The following is a 12,695-nucleotide window of genomic DNA, read 5'->3' on the forward strand; positions in this document are numbered from 1 at the left end:
CTGGACAGGAAATCAGGGGGAGTGGAACTTTGGTGAGAGTTGTAGGCTGAAGGAGTTATTAAATGCCTCGCTAGTCTCCCTGCTAGTTTGAGTTCACTTAAATTAATCATCACCATTAATAATGAACGTTGTGTCAAGGCATCTTTACAAAGGGAGAAGGCCTATAGTCCCAACCAAATGCATGACATGTAACACATGGATGCTTAGATCATCTGTTAATTCCTGGATCACAACTTTATTTTACGACTGAACCTCCATAGCCTACCTAGTCTCATCTCACGCTGTGGTATACAGTAACTGTTCTAGTTGATAGAAACCTGACAAGCCCTAGGTATATTCTCTGGGTATATGAGTATATGTAGATTATCTGTTAAATAGCAGCAGATTTTTTGACAAATACCAGTAACGTTTTTTAAAATATTGCTTTAATCTTGTTCTCAATCATTAATGGAAAAAAAGAGTAAGTTCAGGAGACAAGGATAAGCTATCAAAAAGACTAAATATGTCACACACTAGGTTGGGAATGAGCAGTTTCATTTAATGGAAATTCAATGGAGTCGGAAAAAAAAGAAAAATAAAGGAATTGTGGCCATTGGTAATGGTCTCTTTGACATCTCCATTCATGCACTTCTCTGCGCATCGGGTGCGACGGGCATGCCTGCGGTTTATGTCCATGTGTGTCGTCATGCAGCTTGGGTACAGCGCTTCAGTTTTCATCTCCAGCATGGGCTGTTTACATCAATAGTCTCACACTTCCCAGTGACATGGAGCTGTAGAGCTACAGGTTTGTCTTGTACTGTTTGCAACTCAGTCGAGTGTGTTGCGTTGCACTGCATGAATACATCTTTTAAACAGAACTGATACTTTGGACGTTTCAAAACAACAAGTGGGTCTGCACAAAATCAGTGTTGGGTACATTGAGGAGAGGGTTATGCACAGGCGGCCAAGAGGGACTGAAATTGACGAAACACAGAGAAAACAGTTTACCATTTCAACTGCAACCCAAAGAAATGATGTTCTTTTTTGCGTGGAATATTTACATAAATCAACAAACACATCTTAGTTTGAAAGCAATGCACCATGGGGTAATTGTGAAGTGGTTGATGCCCATATTGGTAAAGTTTCATGTTTTTTTTTACACAGTTACACTAAGAACCACCATACAACCAAGTACACTGGCAATGTACATTTATTTATATTAGTTATGCTGAATGACAAGCCATGTAGTTGAGGATGGTGAAGAAAATAAACAATAAAACTTTGAGCGAAGAAAAAAAAATACAAGAAAACTTTTAAAATATAGATTTTATGATCGTCTATGTAAGGCCCACATAATAAATACAAACATAAATAAATAAATAAATTAAATAAATACAAACAACTGTAAATGCATCTTCAATGGGCCGCTTCTTTCTGTATAAAATATAATCAATGGTCGGAAGGAACTCAAAGAGACATTAATATAATAAGGCTGACACTGACAGGAGTCAAACATTGTTGGTAGTCATCTGCAAATTCTCAGTGTGCGCAAGGTCCTGCAGATTGAAAAGCCTCTAAATGTACAGAAAGGGAAATGTATATGTGTGTCAGTATATTGGTCATTTCAGAAGGCTGTGACGACTTTTTTTTTTCTCAATATGCTTAAACTCCCAAATGTATATTTGGGATAACAAAAATACTTCTTTTCATAATGAGATTTACACTAAAATATATTTTCCATACAGTATGAACAATAACTCTGAAAGAAAGAGAATGTTTAATATATGAAACACAAAAAGTAACACTTTGGATAATGTAACATTGGTAAAATGTATGTGGAGGGACATATGCAAAAAACAAGTACAAACAAAAAACAAAATGACAGCAAACATTAAAAAAAAAATAGTCGCACAGAAAAGCACTTGCCATCTATTATTGTGGTCAATATTTTCAAATGGTGCTATATTTCCCCCACAATGCATTACTCAAGAACCTATGGATGTGTCAAAACACTGACAGAATGAGCCATATATTCAGTCATTCATTCTTATAGGTTGACAGCCAATTCAAGTGATGGCCAACAACGCCCTCACATTCCTCAAATTTATAGGAATGTCCTATTGCTATAACGTTATACAATCCGTCTTCCATGATACCCAATGTTGCTGATATTAGAGTTGAATAATCTTATTTCATAATAAACATGTCTGTTATCATGGGGACAAAATCAACAATTTACGTCCTTGCACTGCCACATACAGTATTGTTTATATTAATTTTGTGAATCTGATACTCTAACCATCATTCTAACGACACCTATGGTTTTGATTGAGAAGGTTGTTCACTTTATTTTCCCAAATTCATGTTCCCAGGATCAGATTTCCAAACATCCAATTTCTGTATATCCATAAGACACGGCTAAACTTAAAAAGAACAAATTTTGATATTTCATTGCTGCACTCTCCACGGACAGCTTTTCTGCCGCGTCATAAAAAATACTTCAATTTATTAATGCTGGTGGATCCATTTCCCTTCAAAATCAAAGTCCTCAGGTGGTTCAAATGGACGAATATATGGCTCAGTGTCAAAGCAGTTCCCTACAGGTCCTCTAACTGAAAATAAAGGCACCATTGATATATTTTTTTAAATATTTTTATATATATATTTTGCCGTTGAAATACTGTGACTCCTGCTACATTAAAGTGTATGGCACTTCCTTCCACAAACGCTTCTGCACACATTTAATTTATAAAAGACTTTAGTAACTACATCTCTAAAATAAAAGTTCTGTCTTTTTTGTTATTTTTTTTATTCTTAGTAATTAGTTTTTTCCCCCCACTCTTTCCCTCAAATACTTTAATTTATAGAAAATAAAGGTTTAACGGTGACTCTGTATAGCGGTATTTTTTTTGTTTGTTTCATTTTGATTTCGTTCGTCTTAACTCAGCCTTAGGTATGTTTGAAGCATCTGTAGTGTAACGTTGGGGTTAGTTGGTTGGTTGGTTGGTTGTTTTTTCTATACAGCGATGGGGTCTTGGTTGGTTATCACGCTGGATAACCGCACCTGGAGGTCCTCCTGAGGCGAGAGGCGGAGCGCGGGGTTAGTCCTGCTGCCGTCCACTGGCCGCAGTGCCAGGGGGGTGGGCATCTCGGGGCCCCCCGCCGCAGGATTCTGTATGCTGAGGAAGGGCGTGTCCTCCCCCACACGCTCGTCCTCCGTCTCGCTCTCGTCCGAGCTGCTGCTCTCCTCCGAGCTGCTCTCGCTTACGGCGGCTGCTGCCACGGCTGCCGGCGCCGGCGCGGCTTGGCCTTGCCGAGCCACCGTATCGGCACCCACGGCGATGCCGTTGGGCTTTGTTCTTTTGGTGGCGGCAGCGGTGGCAGCAGAGGTGTGGCGGCTGCCGGCGAGTTTCTTGGAGGTCGGGGATGGAGGGCGGGTCGCTGCGGCTGCCGTTTGTGCCGCCGGTGTGGCGGCGATGACGGCCTCGTATTCCTGCGTGCTCTCGTACTCGTCGTCCTCCATGATGTGCAGGGGGCTGGGGGGCGGGCTGGGGTCCTGCCCGTGGTTGTAGTGGGCCGAGTTGCGTTTGCTGCACTGGTTGGCCCCGCTGCCATTTCTGTGGCCGTGGCCTCCGCATCCGCCGCCGCCGCCACCGCCGCTGCTGCCGCTGCCGCAGCCTGACTTCTGCTTGTCCCTCAGGCGTGGCGGCGTGAGGAAGAGGAGGGGCCGGTCTTCGTCCACGATGGGGCTCACCGCCACCGACGGCACGGACGTGGCCAGGCTGGAGAGGGGCGCAGACGTCTCGGAGGGGGGCGAGCCAGGGGTCACTGGGGATAACAGCTCCACGTGGGACAGGTGAGTCGGCGTTGTCATGGCAGACACATACCTGAGAGAGAGAAGGGTCACATGAATTCATGCCTCATTGCCACCGTTATACCCAAAGTCTAAATAGAATAAATGACTTCATTTCCACTGCATGTTACACCAGAGTAGGCCGTGTCTAACAAAAACTGTCACCGCGCTACAGTGGAACTATCCAACTTTTCACTTGGTAGAAGGCTCTGACCACTGATACAAAACCTGCCACAATTCTGCCCAGACAGACAGGCAAATGAGGCTGCTCTTTTCCTGTCCAGGAAATGAATCTGATTAACATATTGATTACATCAAATGTAATGGATTATGCTATTCTGAGATGATATCTATAACAGCAGCCAAAATCTCCACAATCCATAAAGATAATGAATCTCATTATTTACATTTTTAAATTATATGACAATGGGAAATGTGAAACTTACTTCAAGTTTGAATTACAAAATATTGATATTTTCTGGGATTTTGTCGATAGCGTTAATTCGACGATAATTAAACGTCCATGTTCCCTCACATCTTATGACCACTACACTACATTACACTACATCCAACTACACTCTGCTACAACATTACATTACACTACACTAAATAGACTCCACTCCACCCCACTACACTACAGTCCATCCCACTACACCAACTACACGCTAAATTCTTGATATTTCCTGATCGCTAAACTTTCAGTAGTTTCCTTGTTGTGGACCAGCCATAGTTTAAGAACCACTCCTTGACCACTCCTTGGTAATGTCAGCTTGTGTATTGTTAAAACTACAATTAAGATATTATCATAGACATAACCCCTAACAGACTACGTTATACACAACATTGAACAGCATTGTGAAGAATTGAAAGCATTTGTTTGAAGAAACAGACACACAAGAACACAGCTCTGGCACTGATCATGGCAAGCATTCGTCATCAGCTGGCAAGGCTGTGGCTTTTTTTGTGAGCGCACCATCACTGGCTACAACAACGAAACAAAAACACAGCAGGTATCAGGCCTCAGCGTCTGTCAGGCCATCGTTCGGCCCTGGCACGGTACCTCTCGCTGTAGGGCGAGTCTCTGCTGGAGTCAGGCGTCTCCCTGGTGCTCTTGAGGTAGGCGCCGAGGTCGCGGGCGCTGCCGGTGGCGTTCAGGCGGCCCCGGTGGCTGGGTGTGCCCTGCCGGCTGCCCTCCACCGATGACATCACCAGCGCCGAGCGGCTCTCCGACACGATGTTCTCATGCTTACTGTTCATCCAGCTGAGGAGAGAAAGGGCGACAAGGACAGAGGTTCTTAAAATAGAGAGAACAGAGAGAGAGAGAGAGAGAGCTAACTAGAGCACACATCTGCTCAAGCAGCAGGATGGATTGTCATGGAGCGAGCAGTGATTTCACACCCATCACACCTATCTCGGACAACGTCCGTGGAGCAGCGCACCGTATAGACTACAGAACTCTTGCCTGGAAGGGCAAAGCCATTTTTAACTCATCAAGATTACTTCCAGCAGCGAGACCAAGGAAGATAGAGACTATTACAGAGCTATATAAGCTTTGATCATATAGCGCTATGGTTTTCACATCAATTATCATTGTCTGGGCTGGGCCCAAACAGTCATCTGTTAGAACTGTAGTTAAAAGACCATTTCTAAAAATGTCTGGAGTGATTTTAAATGGGCGTCAATGCTGATCTCTCCATCACTCACTTGGCTGGAAGGTAAAAAAAAAAAATATGGTTAATTTGAACGGACTCTTCCTTTGCGATTACACGCACACAGAGTGGGCAGAGAAATGAGGTCTGGCGGAAGTGAGATTGCTTTCATTAAGATAGCCACAGAGGGCAAGCGCTGATGTGTCCTGACACATTCAGCCCTCAGACGAAGAAGACGACGACGACGATGATGAGATAAAAAAAGGGGGCTGGGTTACGTAAGCGCGTGGTAAATCTTGACTATCCGGCTGCCCAGAGGGACGGATGAGGAGAGAGCTGGAGACGAAGAGGGAGAGGAGACAGAGGTGTGTATGTGTGAGTGTGTGTGTGTGTGTGTACTGTATGTGTGTGTGTGTGTGTGTGTAGGGATCGGACTTACCTCTGGCTGGAGGTGTGTGTGACTGTAGTGGACTGGTGAGCTGAAGACGTGTACTGGCTCGGGGAGAAGGAGGTTTCCGTTTCTTTTTCTATGACGTGTTTAGCAGGTGCAGTTTTAGAGATATATTGCTAGAAAGGAATTAGTGATAGTAGTGATGTTAGTTAATTAGCGATTAAAAACATGAATCCTAGATGATCTTATTGGATCAATACATACATAGTCACACGTTATATCTGATAAAACTACTCAAGTATCATTTAATAAATGAGATTTATTGTTGAATTTATTGTTGTTATACTGAAGTAGTAAATAAAGGTTGTGTCTGTCACAAACTTTAGGTATGCCTATTCATCCAAGTGGAAAATATATTCCCATGCCTGGCTTTGAAGCAAAGTCTTACTTCCCTTTACTTTGATGTATCTTCACTGAATAGAGATGTCATAAAATATTTACTGCACTGTAAATCCTACCCAGGTATCGACATGGAGCCACACACACACACACACACACACACACACACACACACACACACACACTCCCACACACATACTCCTGTACTGTTTTCCAGCCTTCTCGCAGCAAGCTTACATTGACAAGCTGGATGTTTTCAGGGGGTGGGTGTGGTGGGGGCATTTGTGGTCCATTGGCCATGGAGGCCATAGTGTTGCGCTCGCGTAAACTCTGCCTCAGCCTGTCATGGAGTTTTTGCCTTTGTTTTCTGTTCAGGGGAAAGCAAAGAGTGTGAGAGAGGTAGCAATCACCGATCCAGTCTACCTCTACTGGAGGAAGAATGCACAAGTTATAACAACCACAGCAACTGTTTCTGTCTTGATCTAAAAATGAATTTAATTCAAATTTTTCAGGCTGGAAATATTCTATGGGAGGAAACTTTAACCGTACTTTTTAAGAAACAAAAAGCAAAGAAGGAAAACAAAATTATGTCATGAACAGAAATGGTACAGTATGTTTGACAGATGAAATGGAACACATATGGTGTGTTTTAAAGAAAACAAAAATGGTGAATAGAATGTGAGTGTCAATTACTTTGTTTTGCAGTAGGCTACCACACACATAATTCCAACCACTAGGAGCGCAATGCAGATTCCGGTTATTGTCAATACACGTTTCTGATAGAGCTCCTCAGCTTCTGGAAGAGACGACAACATATTCTTATAACTCCCAAGACAAAAGCCCCACATCTCCATTATTAAATCAACTACAACTACCATAGTGCACTGGGACAACTACTTTAGGCTGAAATACTAGCAGAGGGCATTTGTTGTTATTGACATAACAGTGGGGTGATACAACAGCTATGCAGGACATTTCTGTAAGTACACAGAGAATGCAGAGAAGGCTATATTCATTCCACAGCAATCAAAGTTTAACTGTAAAGATAATGCATTCCCCGCAATGCATTCAACAATGCCCACAGCTATGACAATTACAGATGCATACACATAAAAATGCCGGATTCATTCAATCATGCATGTCATACAGTTCATTTATGTGTTAAGATTAATGGTTATAAAAAGTAACAGCATTTGTTCACAGGAAATAGATTATGCGTTTTACTTTTAACTCTCTATGTGTCTAATGTCAAAGAGGGAAATGGTGATAACAGCTATTGGTTTTTAACACAATTTACATAAATGGATGAATCATTCACAAATCAGATATGACAACCTGAGACATGAGGTCATATCTGATTCACCTGGAACAAACTGTGAACAAATCTTGTTACAAGTCTATATATGTGACTGGGGAAATCTCTTTGTCTTGTTTTGCAAAAAAGAAACAAGCATTATGTCACAAATTCAGTCTCCCCATCGTTCATGACTTCAGAGAGGGTTTGAGGGGAAAAAATCACATTAGGTCGACTTTGAACAGGATGACAGGAAAGAGACAGAGAATCACACAGGGTCTGACACATACAAAAGGAATGAGAGAAGACAACAAAAGAGAGAGAGAGAGAGACAAAGAGAGAGAAGAGAGGAGTGGGGAGGGGGGGGGTATGCCATAGCATGCGTGAAACAGTGAGAAGAACGCTTGTGCACACAAGGGAGAGGAGAGGGGAAGGGCAGGGAAGGATGCATGACAGGGAACAGGCAAAAGCAAAAGCTGAAGGGATCTTTCCATACAGCATAACTGCTACGCAGCCAATAAGGATATAGGGGGGTGATAACTCATCTGGCCGACTATGCTAAGCTAACGTATGCTAAAGTCAGATATGCCAAGAGTTCAGATTAAATCTCTCATCTTTGGAGGATATGTCTGATTCTGACAGCTGGGTATCTAACCTCGCCGGGTGGTGCCGGATGTTCTAGAAACTGAAACTGACACGTTGTCTTTTTCGAGAGCTGTGGTAAAAGTCATCCTTCACACTCTCTGGGCGATTTGGGCTGCGCATTAGCGGCAGCCCTGACCCTGCTGTGGCCGTTTGGCTTGCACATCAAACTGCTTCTGAGGAGCTGACCAGGAACTTCTCTGAATTTGAAATTAGCCTGACAGAACAACAGATGGACTCCATTTTCACAGTGGCTAATGTGCGCTGCACTTCTTAAACCCTAAGGGGGAGGTCAGCGGGCTTTCGAGTACAAATTGCACAGGCGGCTACTTCCAGGTATGCAAGTGAATGACTGGCCGGCCTACAGACAAAGCTGTCACACATGTTTGGGTGGTACCCCTCTTTGGGGAAATCACTGTGAGAATGTTTCCCGTAAAAGTTATGGCTGTATGATCCCTTCAATAGCACAAGAGAGACTGGCTGGAGACGGAAAACAAAAAGGAGGCTCAAGCGTCTAAGTCCTACGATACGTCTGCATACTAAGGAGGAAGGAGCGATCCATACCCATAAATTCAATCCCCAGATGTTCTACCGAGGCAGAAGGGTGACAAAAGGAAGAAAGCAAACAAAACAAAAGAAACAAACAAAAAAAACAAACAAAACAACAAAAAACAAAACAGTGGTTTGAGAATTGAGTGTCATTTGAAAACTTGTACACTGAATTAAATGTGCCACTAAATGGTGAAGTGGAGTAAATATGAAGAAAAACCAAAGAATCTTAGTACTTCATTACATTTACAATCATGATATAATCTATACTGTATTGTATTGTATTACTAGACAGCATACATAGAAACATTTTCAACTTTTTTAATCAACTTTGTTTAATGATCAGTTATGCTGTATAAGCAACACTAATGACCATCAAAATAAATTCAACTGAGCATTGCCTGTGTGCTACAAATGATTTCACCACAATAGCATGCACATGCAAACATCAGTATGCTTGCATTTTGTCTAGTCTGGCACACAGAGGCCAAAGGTTAGAGATCCCGAATGTTACTCCACACCAAGCTACAGTACCGCCACAGTTCTCTGTTTAGGTCTGGTAAGCATGCAGTCAGAGACGTGCACTTTTAAATTCTCCACACAAGGATAAACATCTCTTGACATCTCTTCAATCCGGCTTCTCAGCTGTCAGTACTTGGTTAAACAGCCATGCCAGTGAATTATGTTATGAAGAAACAAACAAAAGCTATCCCTGGGTGAGTTTCTATAAAACACACGCTTAAAATGTCAAACTTCAGACTGCTGACTACCCTTGATGCAATGTCAACATCAAACCAAATTATGCTTTGAATGCTGAGATTTGGTACCCAGTCTACTGTAAACTATGTTGAACTTTGATTTACTGTCGGTTACATCATCTTTGACTGACACTACCACTGCCTTTATGAAATCAACAAAATACCAACTAACTGACAAGGACATCCACTGGTATCTGAGAGTTGCTAACTGTGACATGAGCCTGTGCCAGATTTAGGTAAGATTTATTCAAGAGGCATTTGCTCTCTGGGAACTGACAAAAAAATACTGGTTGGAGTGAGCATTTGAGTGTTTCTTCTCATGTGGTTGATCCTGAAATTGCCACTGAAGAGGGATCATCAGTTGTGGGCTAAGAATTGTTTAACAACCTGACAGTGTTTCACTGAGTTATGACACCAATGACCAAGACCAAAGTCTTAACAGCCATGTGGAAAAAATATATATTCAAGTCATAGATAGTAAACTTAGCTGTGTGGCCAGCCTTCTCAAAAGTCTTCATCTTGTCCCTTCTCTAATAGACTTGGGCATTCATGAAAGTGCACATTCCAAGCTGGGCTTTAAAGCTCTAGGTTGTGGGTGGATTGCTTGGATGAGGTACTCTTTTTCCCTTCTGGCTTCTATAACACTGTCATGTCTTGATTTTATGCCCATCATCCTTTCCTCTACTGAAAAATCTGCACTGAACCTACACTGCAGTTGCGTTTGGATCTCAGGGTAGCACAGTAGCGCAGGTTTTGCACAGCTACATACTGTTTACACAGGGTGTTTAATGTTAGTGGTTACAAGTCTTTAAAACACTCTACATAAAAGCGGCTAAAAACCATACTAAATGAAAGGACCAGACCACAACAGCATTCCTTTCAAAGTAACTTCTACCTTTATGGTCTGTTTACATCTCTGAGCAATGGACCTCAAGCCGCAGGCCTTTAAACCTTAAACACTACGCAAACCAAATTCCGGACCCTCCCTTCACTCACGTTGTAGGTATAATAACAGTGGCTCAACACTGAATGTTAATCAAAAACAGAAAAAGGGTGATAAAAAAAAACAGTTGACTTAAAACTGTGCCTGCTCTCTGTTTTAGACTCATTGGAGGATCTCTGGGCTCTCAGTCGGTCAGTCGGGCAGTGAGTCAGGAGACTGACTCCGCTCCACAGTGGCTTAGGCCCCGGCAGCTGCCTCTCATCTGGTCATCTGCTCTTTAACTGCCACATCAAAGGATGCCAGCCGTTAATAAGGTCTGTTCAGGGGCTATTTTTGTGTTGTTTTATGGTGCCGCCACTACACACACGGTGACTAGTACTCACAAGCATGTCATTGCTCAATAGGCTTGTGAGAGGTGAAGGTCAGTCTAAGAGTTAAGTGATGGGTTTTACACTCTGTTGAGTGTGATAATAGTTTTGTTGGTGTGTGTGTGTGTGTGTATGTGTGTGTGTGTGTGTGTGTGTGTGTGTCTAGGCCTTTGTGTGTGGTGGGGTGGGACGGTGATGGACAGCTTAATATTGCAACTGACCTACACTGTTAAAATGCTGACAGCTCTGAAGTTTTTTTTGTGTCTGTTTGGCCACTCTAATTGACTGCACAGCACTGCTAATTAAGTCTCCAATGCTCCAGTGTGTAGTTTTGGACTGAGGTGAATGAGGAGCCAGGCCCATGGAAGTTAATGATAAATTAACAATCTGTTAAACAACACTACACGAGAAAACTACATCACAACGTACGCTATGTATATATATGCCATAATTAACACAAGCAAAATCTATCATCTATCACCTTTTGCCCTCTCAACTTTTTAAATCTGCTGTATGTACAAAACCAGCAACAATATGACTCATCAGATTTCTGAAACCTCTGCCTTTGAGTTGCTTTCTCAGGTAGCTGACTGTTAATGTTAAAACTAAAAAAACTGGATGAGGTTAGGCCAAAACTCTTCACATGCCACAAGCAAGTCATGGTTAACAAAACCCAACACGAACACACACACACACACACACACACCACTGAAAAAAAAAACATCAAAAAAACTAGAGCACAGTATGAAACGCCTACTCTGTACTGAGGCTAGACTGAGAGGTGAAACGAAGCAAAAGGAGATAGCGCTGATTTGAGCATGCTCCAATCCAAGCACAGGCAGCAGGTAGTGGGAAGTAAGACGTACTGTAAAAGCTGGCCATTACGTAGGTTTGGCAGCGATCACCAGTAAATTCATTTGGGCACCTGAGAGGGAAACAAAAAAGTCACAGAGAGAAAGAGAGAGACAGAGAGACAGACAGACAGAGAAAGAAAGAGAGAGAGACAGAGAAAGAGAAAAAACAAGAGGAGAGTGAGTTTTCACACTCGAAATCCCCCAAGACCCACGTGCATCCTTGGTGTTTGGACTGAGGGTGGCCCCGTAAAGGAGGGCGACAAGCACTCAGTGTACCCACGTCTGTTAAATCCAGATCTCCCCTTATTGAAGAAACAAAACATTCCAATCAAAGTCTTCCAAACCCATGCAACCAACAGGGTCTTTTGGTTTCCCTTCTAATGCCCCTACTACTACACACACACACACACACACACACACACACACACACACACACACACACACACACACACACACACACACACACACACACACACACACACACACACACACACACACACACACACACACACAGAAATAATAAGGTGTTAGGCATGAAACACCATGCAGTCAAATCTGTGCCAGAATCAATTGTCTTTTTGGGAACTGCAATTGAGATGACAGCACACCAGCAGATGGGGAGGTAGGGAGGTTTAATGTCCGACTCAAATTAGTGTGTGTGTGTCTGTGTGTGTGTGTGTGTACCACAATGTGCAGTGAGTTTGGAGCACCAGGCAGATGCACACACACACACATACATAAACACGCGCGCGCGCACACACACACACACACACACACACACACACAAACACACACTCACACTCATTCACGCACCTGTCCACAACTAATCACAGGGACAGATGGACTGTGAACGAGTCCTGGCAATGAGAGGCTGGTGGGGGTGGCTGGGTGGTGGGGTAGAAAGACATTGATTGGAACTTTTTGGGGAGGATGGAAGAAACAAACAAACCAAAACCAAAAAAAGAAACAAACCAAAACCAAAACCAACCAACCAAACAAACAAACAAACAAACAAA

The 12,695-nt window shown here is 42.9% G+C and overlaps 1 protein-coding gene across 10 annotated transcripts in view; it reads right to left on the reverse strand.

Annotated features, from left to right (window-relative positions):
- Positions 1–442: 442 nt before the first annotated feature.
- nrg1 (neuregulin 1) overlaps positions 443–12,695 on the reverse strand; it is a 56,732-nt gene continuing 44,479 nt past the window's right edge. For 5 of the 10 annotated variants that reach the window (XM_062554257.1, XM_062554259.1, XM_062554254.1 and 2 more), the window contains 6 exons: positions 11,692–11,750; positions 6,965–7,067; positions 6,509–6,638; positions 5,921–6,048; positions 4,893–5,093; positions 443–3,866 (listed from right to left, as the gene is read on the reverse strand). In XM_062554257.1, the coding sequence (XP_062410241.1) occupies positions 2,996–3,866; positions 4,893–5,093; positions 5,921–6,048; positions 6,509–6,638; positions 6,965–7,067; positions 11,692–11,750 (1,492 nt within the window). In that variant the 3' untranslated portion in view covers positions 443–2,995. Of the gene's footprint in view, positions 3,867–4,892; positions 5,094–5,920; positions 6,049–6,508; positions 6,639–6,964; positions 7,068–8,771; positions 8,796–11,691; positions 11,751–12,695 lie in introns of all 10 variants that reach the window. The other 5 variants (XM_062554255.1, XM_062554251.1, XM_062554256.1 and 2 more) reach the window with 3 other exon arrangements.

The sequence above is a fragment of the Sardina pilchardus genome, chromosome 14 (assembly GCF_963854185.1).
Source record: "Sardina pilchardus chromosome 14, fSarPil1.1, whole genome shotgun sequence".
Classification (NCBI taxonomy): Eukaryota; Metazoa; Chordata; class Actinopteri; order Clupeiformes; family Clupeidae; genus Sardina; species Sardina pilchardus.